Consider the following 17,921-nt stretch of genomic DNA (forward strand, 5'->3'; position numbering starts at 1 on the left):
ATTCTCTCACTTAAACTTATCTTAAAAATAGATAAGAGGACTAGAAATTAGAAAAAGCAGATATAATACTCAGTGAACAGGTTTGGATACCAATCAGAAGTTGAGAATTTAATCTCTGCTAAAATAAATGATTTTTCAGTATATTGATCTCCATTTCAGGTAACTTTCCACCACCCACTACACCAGATGAAGTTGGAGCCAGAATTCTTATGCAGGAAAGAGGAGGAGAAAAGGTATTTATAGGAAGTGTCATCATAGATTTCATCGTTAAATGTAAAATGAATTACAAGCTTAATGCCATATAAAATTTTCTACCCAAGCTTAGATTTGCTCTAAATTGATGTTTAGGTAATTGACATTGTTCAGCAGTAGCTTGAAAATTAATTTATTGTCAGTTGACATTTTATACAACAGGCTAAAATAAGGTTATGAAGAAAACTTGAAAAGATTGTAGGTATTACAGGAACTATCATATGATATCATTATAAGTTCTAACTATTTTATATAATTGTTTAGGCAGATGATCAGATGGAGGTAGAATCAGATGAGTCTGAAGAGGATGAGGATGGAGAGGAGGAAGACTTTGACAATGCTCCTACGCCTCCTCTTCCAGAGGAAGATTTACAGGTTAGATACCACAGACAATGCTCTTAGCCCTCCTCTATGCGGCTTGTGACATTTAAGCGACTGATCAGCTCGTAGTCAGAATTATGTGTCTGGGGGTGGGGTTGACATGTTTTCCTGCAGACTGTTACCTTGTGAACTAGCTTTATATAAATCTGACTCAGTCTGTCAGTCTAGTACAAAGCACGGTCAATATTAATATCACGTTATCATGTTCTAGTACAAACCAGGATTTATATTATTATCCCGTTATCATGTTCTCCTGTCAGTCTAGTACAAACCAGGGTTTATATTAATATCCCGTTATCATGTTCTCCTGTCAGTCTAGTACAAAGCAGGGTTTATATTTATATAGCATCATCACGTTCTCCTGTCAGTCTAGTACAAAGCAGGGTTTATATTTATATAACATCATCATGTTCTCCTGTCAGTCTAGTACAAACCAGGGTTTATATTTATATAACATCATCATGTTCTCCTGTCAGTCTAATACAAACCAGGGTTTATATTAATATCACGTTATCATGTTCTCCTGTCAGTCTAGTACAAACCAGGGTTTATATTAATATCACGTTATCATGTTCTCCTGTCAGTCTAGTACAAAGCAGGGTTTATATTAATATCACGTTATCATGCTCTCCTGTCAGTCTAGTACAAACCAGGGTTTATATTTATATAACTTCATCATGTTCTTCTGTCGGTCTAGTACAAAGCAGGGTTTAGATTTATATAACATCATCATGTTCTCCTGTCGGTCTAGTACAAACCAGGGTTTATAATAATATCACATCATCATGTTCTCCTGTCAGTCTTGTACAAAGCAGGGTTTATACTAATATCACATTATCATGTTCTCCTGTCGGTCTAGTACAATGCAGGGTTTATATTATTATCCCGTTATCATGTTCTCCTGTCCGTCTAGTACAAAGCAGGGTTTATATTATTATCCCGTTATGTTCTCCTGTCAGTCTAGTACAAACCAGGGTTTATATTTATATAACATCATCATGTTCTCCTGTCGGTCTAGTACAAACCAGGGTTTATATTTATATAACATCATCATGTTCTCCTGTAAGTGTAGTACAAACCAGGGTTTATATTATTATCCCGTTATGTTCTCCTGTCAGTCTAGTACAAACCAGGGTATATTAATATCACGCTATCATGTTCTCCTGTCGGTCTAGTACAAAGCAGGGTTTATATTTATATAACATCATCATGTTCTCCTGTCGGTCTAGTACAAAGCAGGGTTTATATTTATATAATATCATCATGTTCTCCTGTCAGTCTAGTACAAACCAGGGTTTATATTTATATAACATCATCATGTTCTCCTGTCGGTCTAGTGTTTCTGAACCGCCTTGATGGTCTCATGGTAGTCTGCTCACCTTGAGTGTGGGAGGTTGTGGGTTCAATCCCCTTCCGGGTTAAACCAAAGACTTGAAAGTTTGTACTTTCTGCTTCCGTGCTAAGCACACAGCATGTAGGAGTAAGAGCAAAGACTGTTCAGCTCAGAGTCAGAATAATGTGTCTGGGTAGGGTGTCATGTCTTCCTGCTGAATTCCTACCTTGTGAACTAATAAGTTAAAAAATCTGGCTCAGCGTGTAAGTTTAGTAGAAAGATGGGTCTATATTCATATCAAATTAACATCTTCTCATCCTGAGTATGTATTTAATTTGCCAGTGGACATTAAATAGCCATTCATCCATCCGTCAGTTTCTATTCTTAAAAAATACAAAATTGTTCTAGTTTGGAATTTATATTCCAGTGATATAACCTGATAGGAACTTTTTTTTTTCCCACTAAAATATTTACCATAGCATTGAAGCAAGACCTGAAGGAGTTGGACCCATAGATTCTTAATAATTCTAAATCGATCAACAAAAAACTCAAGTTGTAAGTCATGTCAGTACTAAAGCACCCACAACTTAACTCATGGCATCTCAAAATCTCGCTAAAATAAGTTTATGAAAATACCAGTGAATGCATTAATCTGATGTTAGATTTGGCTATAATGGCAAGCTACAATGGCCACTAAGAGTTTTGAAATTTTTGCTAGAATGTCCTACCTAAGGAAGACTTACAGGTAACACAGATTTTGTTGGTACATAATATAGTAGTTTTCTATTACTTCCTATCATGGTTGAATGTTCCAAAAAAATGATTATTTTCAATTTAAAAATCTATTTTATTTGAATTCATTTAAATCCATTCGCAAGTATATCTATATTCAAAAAAATGTAACACATGCCCTCTGACTAGTAATAAATAAGTATTGTTGCTTCATCAAGAAAATGTTCAAAGTTATTTAGAAATATTCCAAATAAACAAATTTAATGATGCATTATCTTTCTATAGGAGATGGAAGGAGAATCTGAGTCTGAGGAGGAAGAGGAACCAGTGAAGATCCCAACTCCTGCTCCACCTCAGCCACCTATGCCACCACCCCCACCGCCACCCAGTGAAATACCACCATTACCCCCAACACCTGATCAAGTCATCATCAAGAAGGATTACAACCCTAAAGGTTTGTTTACTGTAATCACAGGAATCTATCGCAAAAAATATTCAAATCTTCTTTATATAAATTTTTGTCTGTATAACAAAATAGTAGTTTTGAATTAGTGACTCAAAATGGTATTATATTTTGCTTTTATTCAAAATCATGAGAGCCTCTGAAAAATATTAATATGCTTGCTCTCTGTATAAAAACACTACAGTTTCATGATATAACTTTGTTTAGAATGGTACTATTAGAGTATTTGAATAAAATATTAACATAAATAATTGTATGGTTTTGTTGACAGCTCGTCCTACTATGGGAGAAATAACCACAGACATGGTGTCACCAATTACTGGAGAGAAAATACCAGCACACAAAGTTCAGGAGCATATGAGGATAGGTTAGTAGTATGGTGATAGAGGTGTTGTAATCCTTTCTTGTCTGTCATTGTATATCTCTTACCATTTCTCTGTTCCAAGACATTCTCCTGCATAAGGATTGACCATTCAAATTTGTATCTGCAAACCTTTTCTTTAGTTCATCAGATTTGAAATGAATAGGCTTATGCTACAAACGTGATGACAGACCAGCATTATATTTCTGTGTTTGATTACAGAGGTATGAAAGACACAAAAGACTAATGCTTATCATACATAAATGTCAATAAAATGTAGCAAAACCCTCTTTACAGAGCATACATACATGGCACTCATGACATAATCAGATGGCGATTTCGATAACGACACCAATGACAAAACTAGATTTTGATATCGACCATGTCGACTCGATATTCACTGTATATCAATGATGACTTAAGATAATGAAATATAATAAGACATATCTAGCAGATCAAATTAAGTCCGTATATAATGATTGATATAGGGTGAGATGATGGCTACATTGTTTTCAATTTACTTATTTCCATTGTATTTAAACAAGACAATCAAGTGGTCACTCTTCAAATTACTGTATTCTTTAAAAAAACAAATTTCATTTGGTTGCATAATGTTGACATGGTAATTTAGGTGATAACTAGGTTAAATGTGGTTACATTTAAGACCGTTAAATTACAGATACAGTTAAAACATGACTAACTATGTAAAATTTAAATCCATAGGATGTGAACTGTTTCGTATTTCAAACGGGGAAAACATGGTTTAATCAGTGGTTGAAATTAGATTTTAACGTGATTGAATAGTTTGGAGTACTCTTAAGATGGTTACTTTGTGATTTTGTCTATTTATTGTTAGTCTTTGTGCCCATCTGATCAGTCAAGCCTTTTCCAATTGATTTGTACATTTTGCATTTATTTATTGATACTACACCATCATCCTAGATTTAAGGGAAGGGGTGAGCATGTTTAACCCTGCCACATCCTCAATATGACTCACCCCACTTTGGAGCTCTCGTCGAAGTATTAAACAGACTTATCAGGAGAAACTAAATTGTCTACATAGACAACTGTAGCTGATGGAAATTTGGAACATAATTTGTCTATATTGACATTTTAAACAGACGAACCAGGAGAAACTAAATTGTCTATATGACAATGTGCCAAGTTTAAAGGCTGATGTTGTGTTTGCTGTAACACATATAGTAAAAGGTGCATCATTGATATTGATTCAATATCATTGATGTTGTTGATATCGAAATAACATCGTTTCTTGAATATACCTTTTACAGAACCATTCTGTTTAGTTTTTGTGCTGATTTCTTCATTATTGCTTACACTGAAATGAAATATTACACATTGATTAATCATAATACATTGATGTCCACAAACAATTTCATCAAAAAAATTTGAATACTATAAAATCATTTATTTTTTGTGGGTACCAATTTTCGTGGATTGAGGAAAACTTGCATTTTCATGGATATTTGATTTCGTGGTTTTCAAAAAGCCTGCATATAATCATACAGCAAATTTGTAATTCATTGTACATTTAAATTTGTGGCTCCCCTCAACCCATGAAATCCACGAAAATTGGTATCCCAACGTATAATAGTGAATCCAAAGTACTCTTAAATATGAAAGTTGTGCATAATGAGTTTTGTTCCTTTCACAGCTTCCATTGAGGGAAATGAAGTTTTACATCATTGTTGGCCTTCTGTTTAAAAAGGGTCCTTGTTGATGTGTAAAAGTTCTAGTTTTACACAGAATTAATTTACCTTAAAGTATAAAGTTCCTTATTCTTAGAATTATTTCAATTCTTAAAAGTATTAAGCTCCTTTTAAAGTATAATTTTGAATTGAACAGGATTACTTGATCCTAAATGGATTCAGGAAAGACAGAGAGCTATGAATGAGAAGAAGGAACAAGAAGAAGTGTATGCCCCTGGAGTTTCTATTGAGAGCAGTCTGAAACAGCTGGCCGAGAGACGTACTGATATCTTTGGGGTTGGTGTAGAAGAAACACAGATCGGTAAAAAGGTGAGTACTTGTTTTCAACAATGTTTCATTTCATTATTTCTCCTTAAACATGAAACCAGTTCACAAATTCTCACATCTCTGCTATAAGACATTTAAGATATATGATAGATGATATTTAATAAATATGTTTACTTATTAAATATCAGTATATTAAGTTTTTATCCCCACCCTGTGGCGGAGGGGGCATTAAGGTTACAATACACCATTAGATTTTATGGGCGCAGCCATTTTATGAGCATAACATGGTATTCAGAATTAAGAGTATAGCTAATCCTGATTGGTTGATATGTGCGCCCGTTATTTTTTGTTATTAGAGACTTCGTGCATTCTGCATTATACCAAAGGCCAAATAAAATATTTTCCTTAGCCCTAACGGAACTGAGATGTCTTTTAAACGCTAGGATGAGACACGTATTTTTAAGTGCAAAATTGATAGGCATGGGAGATAAGTACAAATTACGCTAAGAAAAGCAACACGAACCTATATTTTTTGGACCAAAAAATACTGTCCTAATAACTTTTCTTTAATTCTAGCAAGGTTTCGTTAAAAAAATCAACTTTCTAAAGTCTGTATCTCGAAAAAGGCTATCATTGTCGCCTATGGGGAAATTAATTGTTTATTTCAATCTATACAGCGTCGACATTTCTTTATCATAGTGCTCAAAAAGTGTCAAAAACAGTAATTTTACTTGATATTTGATGTGAAACCGTATTTTTTGGTGACAAATGAATTATTGATTAACTAGTTTTTAAGCTATAGTCTGTTTCATATTTGTATTGCGTTTTACCTTAGAAACAAGGGTGGGTTCGACTTTTGACTTACTGTGGAGAGAATATGTCATTTTCTGAACTTCTGCTGATTTGTTTGAAAAAAGCACGTACACGTCTAGAGTTTCAATATACAAATCGATTTTTAAACATGACAATCTAGATCCAAGTGCTGTTATCGAAATTACCAAATTCAGTGAAAATGTACAGAAATGATCCCCTTCGAACATTGAAATGTTCACTCGAATGGCAGACTATAAAAATTAGAATAGGCATGACATTTTGTAGTTAACGAATAGTTTTCGATGTTTAAACACAAATATTTACACATTTTTCATATTTTGAAATGCTATAGTCTGTTTCAAAAATGTACTTTTATACGAAAATGGTTTCATTTAAAACTGTTGTTCAAAATTCACCGTAGTAGTTACATATTGGATCGGTTTTGGTATCAATATAATCAGTACTTGATGACATATAAAGAATCATTGGAGAAAGTGGACATTATCTTCAGGCCCTTTTTAGCAGTACCGCATTTACTCAAAAAATCAGAAATTTTTTTTCACATTTTTTGACTGGGGTCACCTCTGATAAAAAATTCTGAAAATTCAGAGAGTAATGCCAGAACGTTTTGAAGATGATTTTTGTGTGGCATATATATTAGTGCATCTAACAAACTATGAATTGCATGATTCTAGAAAGTATTAAATACCGTATAGGTTACAATACACCATTAGATTTTATGGGCGCAGCCATTTTATGAGCATAACATGGTATTCAGAATTAAGAGTATAGCTAATCCTGATTGGTTGATATGTGCGCCCGTTATTTTTTGTTATTAGAGACTTCGTGCATTCTGCATTATACCAAAGGCCAAATAAATTATTTTCCTTAGCCCTAACGGAACTGAGATGTCTTTTAAACGCTAGGATGAGACACGTATTTTTAAGTGCAAAATTGATAGGCATGGGAGATAAGTACAAATTACACTAAGAAAAGCAACGCGAACCTATATTTTTTGGACCAAAAAATACTGTCCTAATAACTTTTCTTTAATTCTAGCAAGGTTTCGTTAAAAAAATCAACTTTCTAAAGTCTGTATCTCGAAAAAGGCTATCATTGTCGCCTATGGGGAAATTAATTGTTTATTTCAATCTATAGTGTTACCCTTGTCTGTCCGTACGTCCGTCCATTCTAGAGTTATGCCCCTTTACAAATGGAAAAATTGCTGAATTTTTTGTTTCCATTCTTTAACTTAAGTTTGCCTCAACCAAATGTTACAAAACTTATACACAATGCTTATCACCATAAAACACAGATCAAGTTCTAAGTTGGGTGGCATCACTTTTACAGTTCTCTATGTATGTAGCTAGTTATATCCCTTTATAATGTTATATGCAAGCAGGGGCATCATCTGTGTCCCATGGACAATCTGTGTCCCATAGACACATTCTCCATTTTTTCAGATAATATTTTTGTCGTATATCTTATTTATGCTAAGAAACTATATACAGATAACACATCGATAATGTATGATTTCAGTTTAGAAATTATGTGTATTGTATTGAAATAATAAATGTTATTTAATGTTAAAAGAATTTCTTAGTTTAAATTGGAATTATATAGTGCCTTTAAAATTAAATCAAGTATAACATCACAACAAAATTGTCAAAGAATAATATCTTTATTCAGACACAAAGTGCATGATTCTAAGATGTATAATCAAAATTTATAATGACGTAATAACTGCTTATTGACAAAGAAAAGAAATTGAGAAGGCATTTCTGAAAGATAACAATTTTTCAGATTGGTGAAGAAGAGAGAAAAGAGCAGAGAGTTGTTTGGGATGGACACACAGCTTCCATGGAAAAAGTAACACAGAAGGCTAGAGAAAACATCTCTATTGAGGAGCAGATTGCTACAATACATAAAACTAAAGGATTAGTGTAAGTTAATTGTAGATTCAGGTGTAGGAGCAATATAGCTCTACATACTAAGGTAAAATGTTTGCTAGAGAGAACATCTCTATTGAGGAGCAGATTGCTACAATACATAAAACTAAAGGATTAGTGTAAGTTAACTGTAGATTCAGGTGTAGGAGCAATATAGCTCTACATACTAAGGTAAAATGTTTGCTAGAGAGAACATCTCTATTGAGGAGCAGATAGCTACAATACATAAAACTAAAGGCCTGTTGTTAGTATACCTCATGTGACAGGGATAGATAAACCATATCTATTGAGGAGCAGATTGCTACAATACATTAAACTAAAGGCCAGTTGTTAGTATACCTCAAGTGACAGGGATGTATAAACTAAGAATTATTTGATACATTGATACATTCAAGATAATTAGTTGAGTTGAAATATGAATAACTACCGTTCCTACTCGCTTATTAGTCGGAAAATTGGGAGTAAAATTCATAATCCAGAGAGGGGGACCGACTAATAGACGAGATCTAGCGACCAGAGGAAAAATCCAAGCTTGAGAAAAGTGGTCAGGAGTGAATTTCCTGGTCAAAACTACGTTTTTGATTGCCAAACCTACATAAATCAATAAATAAAAAGTTTTTGTTGAAAATAAATGACTACAATACTGTCTTTGTGTTTTATTTGTTCCTTGGTAAACATTTTCTGCAAATTCGTGTTGAAATTCTACTGTTTCCGGTTTGTGTATTGATTTTCATGGTCACATGGTTTTCCTATAAACCCAAAAGAAGAGCCAAGAACCAAAAAAGAGAAAAGGAGATAACAATGTACCAAATATGTGAAAGGATGTTTTCAGCGGAGTTATTGTGTCATTATTGTGATATCATGATATCAATTCAATGCTTATAAATCATATAATAATCAAAAAATAATTTTAAGATTCATTCCCAAAATCAAAATATTATTCATTAAAGTGTCTCAGGTAAACAAAAATTACAAAATTGATTGACAAGCCAATATAATCCATTGATAACCCCAATTAAGAGACAAAGAGTTGTATTTACTAAAGGTGTGAAAACTATCAGTGATAGGTAAACAGATGACACTAATGAGTTGGAGTTAGTTATTTTAATATATTGATTAGCTTCACTTAATTTTTTTAATCCTTTAATCATCACAATATAATAAGAATTATGAAGTGTACATGCTCATTTAACACCAAGTTATGTATGCTGTGAAAAATATTTTCATCAAGTGTTGATTGACTTTAAATTTTTCAGGTTCATATTGGTTTATATTCGCTTTTCTCAAACAATAGGTTATTAGTCATACCCTACAAAATCATTGATGCATTATGTAAACAACACATGGCTAATCTAACATTTGAACAGTGAACAAAACAAGAGAAATGAATACATCTTTATTATTAACAGCAATATAAATTATCATGATGAGCATCAACTAAATTCAAACCAAACAAACATTAATGCAGAAATGAATATTATTCCTGGATTTGCATTGGTTTTACCGGCGTTCAGTTACTGTCAGCTGAAAAAAAAATGCCCAAATTTTGTCCGACTTATACGAGGGTCAAGACTAAATCCTTCTAGAATTTGGAGCTGAAAAGGGTCCCCGACTTATAGTAGGATCGACTATTAGGCGAGTATCTACGGTAATTATTGCAAATAAAAATGTAATTGATACATATGATACTCTACCACACGGGCTGTACATATGATACTCTACCACATGGGCTGTACATATGATACTCTACCACATGTGCTGTACATATGATACTCTACCACATGGGCTGTACACATGATACTCTACCACATGTGCTGTACATATGATTCTCTACCACATGGGCTGTACATATGATACTCTACAAAATGGGCTGTACATATGATACTCTACCACATGTGCTGTACATATGATTCTCTACCACATGGGCTGTACAACCTCAGTTGATATATGTATAAAGGATTGACGAACGACCGTGTGCTTTATGTCTACCTTAAAATATTTGCTGCATATTCAGGAGAGGGCAAGTTCAACCATAAATCAATAAAGTAGGCTCTGTAAAGTTGATCAACTAAGACATGCATGATGAAAAATTCTGACTGCCCCTGAAAAGATGGTATACAGTTAAGGGTACAAAATTTTGTCTTTGAATAGGTCATCATGGGGTCTAATATGAATTTATTATTAATACACAGTTATTTAATATTTACTGTTAGATTAAAGTTTTCACGTATCATTCTTGTATTACATTAATTTACAAGAAAAACATTGATAATCCAACTTTGACATTTTAAATCAATAAAATCTTTAAACTGTTGACTTAACTGTACTAAATAATGTTTGATTTTAAACAATCTTTGGAATAATATCTATGAAAGTTCAGAAAAGGCTGAAAATTTGTTGAAACAAATGTAAAGACAAAATCTGAAACCTTTGTAATCATTTTTTTATTGACATATTGATCAATATTATATTTCAGAGCTGATGAAGAAAAAGAGAAGATTGGTCCAACTGTCCCTAAAGTCCAGCCTCCACCTCCTCCTCCTCCATCTAAACCAGCTCCACCTCCTCAACCACCAACAAACATACATAAAAGTATGGCACAACCACCACTACCAAGACTACCAATGTCAACACCACCAATGCCACTCATGAATCAGCCACAGAGACTAATGATGATATCTACACCTAGGCCACCAATGAATGTTATTGGTTAGTATAGATCAAAGTGATATGTTTGTAATCAGACGATTTCCATGGTCAAGCAACCAGTTAATACTATTGGTAAGTACAGATCAAAGTGATATGTTTGTACTCAGACGATTTCCATGATCAAGCAACCAATGAATGTTGTTGGTAAGGACAGATCAAAGTGATATGTTTGTAATCAGACGATTTCCATGATCAAGCAACCAATGAATGTTGTTGGTAAGTACAGATCAAAGTGATATATTTGTACTCAGACGATTTCCATGTTCAAGCCACCAGTTAATATCATTGGTAAGTACTGAAGCTAATAATTGAGTTTAATAATTTCAGTATTAAGAACTTGCTTCTGTAAATATGGTATTATATATATATGAAACTGGTTAACAAAGCTGTGTTTATGATATTGAGTTCAAGGTTTTTTCTCAACTGAATTTTTATTGGGATTTCTTTTTAAGGAATGCAGCCTCAGCAAATGATGCCTCAGCCTATGATGGCAAGACCACCACGTCCAGGCTTTGCACCAACCCTGTTGGCTCATCCCCCTGGACCTCCTAAACCACCATCAATGGATGAACCTCCAGCAAAGAAGGCCAAGACAGAAGAACAGTTGATTCCAGAGGATGTATTCTTGTCCAGAAACAAAGTATATATGTTTTCTGCAATTATCACCACATTTGCTTATATGATTTTTATGAATAATACACAGTCTTGAATATATTAAAAAATCAACTTATTTTTTCATTATTTTTGGGGTGTAATTTTTTCTAAAAATGTTATCTACTTTGATGTTAAGAATATGGATATATAATATTACATACAATATTTGATGTTGTTGTGTTGAAATATGTATCAGCCTCATTTGTTTTAAACAACAAAATTACAGCCAAATTATTGCTTGCTTGCATCCATCAATTCTGTTATTACACAAAGTTTTTGTTTTTTTAATTTCTTTGGAGGATTAAGTTAAACATCTATCTTCTGTAAATCTGTTGCCAAGGTTTATCTATCTTCTGTCAATGGATAGCCAAGGTTTTTCTGTCGTCTCTGAATTTGTTGCCAAAGGGTTTTTCTATCATCTGTCAATGGATAGCCAAGGTTTATCTGTCTTTGGTGAATTTGTTGCTTAGATTAAATCTAGCCTCTATGAGTTTATTACTAAGGTTAAATCTATTTTCTCTAAATTTATTGCTAAGGTTAAATCTATTTTCTTGGAATTTATTGTTTTAGGTTAAATCTATTTTCTATGAAATTATAGCTTAGGATTTATCTATTTTCTGTGAATTTATTGCATAGGATAAAACTATTTTTTTGTGAATTTATTGCTTAGGTTAAATCTGTTATCTGTGAATTTGTTGCTATGTTTACCATGTCTTCTATGAATTTATTGCTAACTTGTAATCTATGTTCAGGGGCCTGTTACCTTTAAAGTCATGGTACCAAAGGCTGATGACAAACCAGAATGGAAACTCAATGGACAGATGTTGACCTATACATTACCACTTTCTGACTCTGTAAGTATTACATAGATTACTACAATGGACAGATGTTGACCTACACATTACCACTTTCTGACTCTGTAAGTATTACATAGATTACTACAATGGACAGATGTTGACCTATACATTACCACTTTCTGACTCTGTAAGTATTACATAGATTACTACAATGGACAGACGTTGACCTATACATTGCCACTTTCTGACTCTGTAAGTCTTACATAGATTACTACAATGGACAGATGTTGACCTATACATTACCACTTTCTGACTCTGTAAGTATTACATAGATTACTACAATGGACAGATGTTGACCTATACATTACCACTTTCTGACTGTAAGTATTACATAGATTACTACAATGGACAGATGTTGACCTATACATTACCACTTTCTGACTCTGTAAGTATTACATAGATTACTACAATGGACAGATGTTGACCTATACATTGCCACTTTCTGACCCTGTAAGTATTACATAGATTACTACAATGGACAGATGTTGACCTATACATTTCCACTTTCTGACCCTGTAAGTATTACATAGATTACTACAATGGACAGATGTTGACCTATACATTGCCACTTTCTGACTCTGTAAGTATTACATAGATTACTACAATGGACAGATGTTGACCTATACATTGCCACTTTCTGACCCTGTAAGTATTACATAGATTACTACAATGGACAGATGTTGACCTATACATTGCCACTTTCTGACCCTGTAAGTATTACATAGATTACTACAATGGACAGATGTTGACCTATACATTACCACTTTCTGACCCTGTAAGTATTACATAGATTACTACAATGGACAGATGTTGACCTATACATTGCCACTTTCTGACTCTCTAAGTATTACATTGATTACTACAATGGACAGATGTTGACCTATACATTGCCACTTTCTGACCCTGTAAGTATTACATAGATTACTACAATGGACAGATGTTGACCTATACATTGCCACTTTCTGACTCTGTAAGTATTACATAGATTACTACAATGGACAGTTGTTGACCTATACATTGCCACTTTCTGACCCTGTAAGTATTACATAGATTACTACAATGGACAGATGTTGACCTATACATTGCCACTTTCTGACTCTGTAAGTATTACATAGATTACTACAATAGACAGATGTTGACCTATACATCACCACTTTCTGACCCTGTAAGTATTACATAGATTACTACAATGGACAGATGTTGACCTATACATTGCCACTTTCTGACTCTGTAAGTATTACATAGATTACTACAATGGACAGATGTTGACCTATACATTACCACTTTCTGACTCTGTAAGAATTACATAGATCACTACAATGGACAGATGTTGACCTATACATTACCACTTTCTGACTCTGTGTGTATTACATAGATTACTACAATGGACAGATGTTGACCTATACATTACCACTTTCTGACCCTGTAAGTATTACATAGATTACAACATTCTACATACTGCTTAAGATATATCAGTTTAATGTTTTTTACAAAAATTTACCAATTCAAAACCATTTGCTGTCTAACTGCCTCTTGATCATATCACTAGGTTACAGGAAGTAAAAGCCTTGAAATGCTCAACATTCCTCTAAAATTGTGTAATGAGCGATATGTATGTGTGTACCTTCCTTCCCATGTCTGTGTATCATGTGCTCAGATGCGTAGTTTGCGGGTGTAATCCATACAAACATTTACACAGTTGTGTGTCTGTAAACCATAAACAAAACTACAAAGTTTGTAGTTAAAAAAGCCTTTTAGGAAAGTAAATTTATTTTGCCTAGTTTGACATAAACATTGCAATATTTTTATAGAAATAATAAGAAAGAACTGTTAAAAGGGATATATATTTGAAATGTCTATCAAAAGATTTATTTAGTTGGTGAATTCAATTATCTGCAGCAATTTTTAAAAGTTATTCTAATTTGTGATTTCAATGCTCACTTGTTATGGAAAAGACAGAAAATGGAGTATCAATTTATAACACACAATTAATACATGCTCATGAAAAAGAGAAAAAAAGCAAATGAAGACTACTATTATTTTTTTATACGACCGCAAAAAAGATTTGGGGTTGTATATTGCTATCACATTGTCATCTTTTGGTTTCCAGACAATGACTTTAGTTTAAGTGTATGGATCTCTATGAAACTTAAGCAAAAGGTTCAATACCACAAAAGGAAGGTTGGGATTGTTTTTGGGGGTGATGGTCCCAACTGTTTAGTAATTAGGAGCCAAAAAGGGGCCCAAAACAAGCATTTTTCTAGTTTCAGGACAATAACTTGTGTATAAGTATTTTGATTGCTCTGAAATTGTACCACAAGGTTCAATATCACAAGTAGAAGGTTGGGATTCATTTTGGGGATAATTGCCCAAACCGTTCAGGAATAAGGGGCCAAAAAGGGTCTAAAACAAGCATTTTTCTAGTTTTCAGACAATAACTTGGTGTTTAAGTGTATTGATGTCTCTTAATTTGTACCACATTTTACAAAAAGAAAATTTCTTCAAATATTATTTTTTTTGGAAAAGGGGGGGGGTAAAAAAAATATTTTTTTGGGGGGGGCAATTTTTTTTCTCACTAGAATTAAGAAATTAAAAAGCAAGAAATCTTCAATTGAATATAAATTCAAATCATATAACCAATTTCAAGTTCTTTGACTACATTTATTCTGTGTCAGAAACCTATAATGTGTCAAATATTTAATTACAATCCAAATTCAGACCTGACCTGTATCAAGCTTGAATATTGTGTCCATTTTTGCCCCAACTGTTCAGGGTTGGACCTCTGCGGTCGTATCCAGCTGCGCTCGGCGAAGCAGTTTATTTCATATCTGTTGACCCTCATAAAATATTAATAGATTATAATGAAAGCCCACAATAAACATGTTGTATATATTTCAGATTGCTGTTATGAAAGCCCACAATAAACATGTTGTATATATTTCAGATTGCTGTTATGAAAGCTAAGTTAAATGAAAGTCTGGGACTACCTGCTGGTAAACAAAAGTTGCAGTATGATGTAAGTAATCTGAAAGTGGAGGATAACATCATGTATATTTTGAAATATGTATTGTAATTTTTGTCTGTTACTTATTTTACCTGGAGAACATAAGATAACTAAATATAAAATGACAGCCATATTTTACTGGTAGAAAGCTGGTAATTTAGTAGTAATGTAGATTCCAACGAAAAGAGGATGGACTATTTAATACCAAAAAAGGTTTTAAGGGGTGCTTTGGTCATAGAATGTTTTTTTATAGAACTCATTTTATGTAGTTTCCGTTCAATGTACCAATGTTGCACAGCCAACAAAAAAGTTTAGATAAGCTTTCTTATAATTATACATATTTATTTATTCCTACCAAATATTTAAGTTGTTATTTGGTTGTGCCCAGAACCTTTCTAATCCAAAGTATACTCACTGGTTGATAGAAAACTGAAAATTCATGAAATTTTACAAAATATATAAAGTTTGTCCTGGTTTGTTGCCAGGGGAACTTGTCAGATGTTAAATATGTTTTCCTTTTCTGAACATGTTTGAAGCTAGTCATGCAAGAGCAAATTTAAGATCATGATAATTCACATGATAAACTAGTAAGTTCCATCACATTACTTTTGATGGCCTTCTAATGAAAGGTTATACCCACTTGTGTAATATTTACACCTTCAATTTATTGACTTTTCAGGGTATCTTCATGAAGGATTCTAACTCCTTAGCTTACTACAACATTAATAAGGGAGCTGTAATTAGCTTACAATTAAAGGAGAGAGGAGGGAGGAAGAAGTAAAGGGAGATAATTACAACAACATTTACAAAGGGAGATAGCTGGAACATTGACAGAGGGAGACAACTACAACATTGACAAGGGGAGACTATTGTTAGAGTTCTTTATTTGTTATGGTGTATATAATGTATTGAAGTCTTATAAATATTGTGAAAGGGGCTCCAAAGACAATTGTAATGTGGTAAATAATTTTAAAGTTGATTGTATGACTCTGTTTATAATGAACCACTTTTTTCATTCATTCTCATCAAACTAATGTGCAAGTGATTTTGATTTTGCTTTAATGTTTAAATTTTTCTTGTAATGATAAGAAAAGTAAAACTATATGTTTAAAGAGAGGAATGCCAATTCATTTATAGATTTTGCCGAAGTTTTTCAATTTTCCTTTTTGCATCTATTGTTTGTTTGTACTTGGGTTTCACTGAGGCATATTTGGGGTTTCAAAGAATGTTTGGTACAGAACCTTATTGGAAAATAACAATTTATTTATATTTTCATTCAGTAATGCTCATTACATTCTGATATATTATATGGTATGATTCCCAAAAAGTTTTAAATGATGTATATCCCAAATTTTGATTATTAAATTTTGAAAATTGCAAGTTATTTTACTAATGTAGAAACTTGGTAAGCTGATAATGTTGATAACAAGTTAATTACATATTAATAAAAAAAATGTTTTATTTGAAAAGATTTTTGTGCTGAGAAAGTTTGTGACAATTTTTTATGCCATAGTAGAATATGTTATTTGTATAAGACAATATAAAAAAATGAAAACATAAATTACATAGCCAGATAATATCATTGATTGCATGTAGTCTGGGTTCTCAGTAATGTATACAGGACAAACTCCTTATTTAGAAAAAGATTTATCGTTTGTTGTAATTATTTTCAAAAGAGAAATTATTGACAACATTTACATTTGATTTAACCGTTTTGATTTCATTCTTAAAGAATGCTGTTGCTTTAAAAGAATTAAAAGAATAGGAAAACCTTCATCATATGGTGACTTCTTGATGTCTATTTTTATGGAACTTTTTGTTTAGTTTGCCATCTCATTGTCATTTAGATACATTATTCATATAAACATGCACCTTGGTAGCAACATGGTGCAAGGCAAGTACTCAAAAGTTCTTCTTTAGAATGTCTTTAAACTACAAAGAATATAGTATGTGTATGATCTGCCAGTATAATAGAAGGAGGTTTATGTTTTCTAGTCTGTGACTGTTCATTCATTCGTCTGTCGCATATTAGGTTAAAGTATTGGTAACTATGAAGTTGTTCTATTATTTTCTTGAATTTTAGTACTTTTGTTTATAATGATGTTATTTTTTTTAGATATTTGCCAAATTTCGGTTTTGACCCATATCATGTGCCTCACTAATCAGGTTGAAGTTTGGTTTTGAGATAAGAAAATAATATGGAGATATTGTATGATTGTCAATTAGACATCTATCCATCAGAGACCAAAGTACAAGGATATAAACAACTATTGTTCATTGTATGACCTTCAGCAATGAGCAAAACCCATACTGTGTAGCTTACCATGAAGGTTGTGTCACATCAACTTGAAACATTAGAACACATGTTCATTACAATGCAAACTTTAAAAAAAATATGCCAGATAAGGATTTTGAGCTA

At 32.8% G+C, this 17,921-nt stretch overlaps 1 protein-coding gene across 1 annotated transcript in view; it reads left to right on the top strand.

Moving 5' to 3' along the window:
* LOC127737485 (splicing factor 3A subunit 1-like) overlaps positions 1-17,278 on the top strand; it is a 39,352-nt gene extending 22,074 nt beyond the window's left edge. The window contains exons 9-19 of the mRNA XM_052248218.1: positions 160-233; positions 517-627; positions 2,984-3,152; positions 3,433-3,528; positions 5,386-5,558; positions 8,133-8,272; positions 10,755-10,987; positions 11,440-11,627; positions 12,394-12,495; positions 15,443-15,514; positions 16,182-17,278. Of these exons, the coding sequence (XP_052104178.1) occupies positions 160-233; positions 517-627; positions 2,984-3,152; positions 3,433-3,528; positions 5,386-5,558; positions 8,133-8,272; positions 10,755-10,987; positions 11,440-11,627; positions 12,394-12,495; positions 15,443-15,514; positions 16,182-16,283 (1,460 nt within the window). The 3' untranslated portion in view covers positions 16,284-17,278. The remainder of the gene's footprint in view (positions 1-159; positions 234-516; positions 628-2,983; positions 3,153-3,432; positions 3,529-5,385; positions 5,559-8,132; positions 8,273-10,754; positions 10,988-11,439; positions 11,628-12,393; positions 12,496-15,442; positions 15,515-16,181) is intronic.
* Positions 17,279-17,921: the final 643 nt, after the last annotated feature.

The sequence above is a fragment of the Mytilus californianus genome, unplaced genomic scaffold, assembly GCF_021869535.1.
Source record: "Mytilus californianus isolate M0D057914Y unplaced genomic scaffold, xbMytCali1.0.p SCAF_4, whole genome shotgun sequence".
NCBI lineage: Eukaryota > Metazoa > Mollusca > Bivalvia > Mytilida > Mytilidae > Mytilus > Mytilus californianus.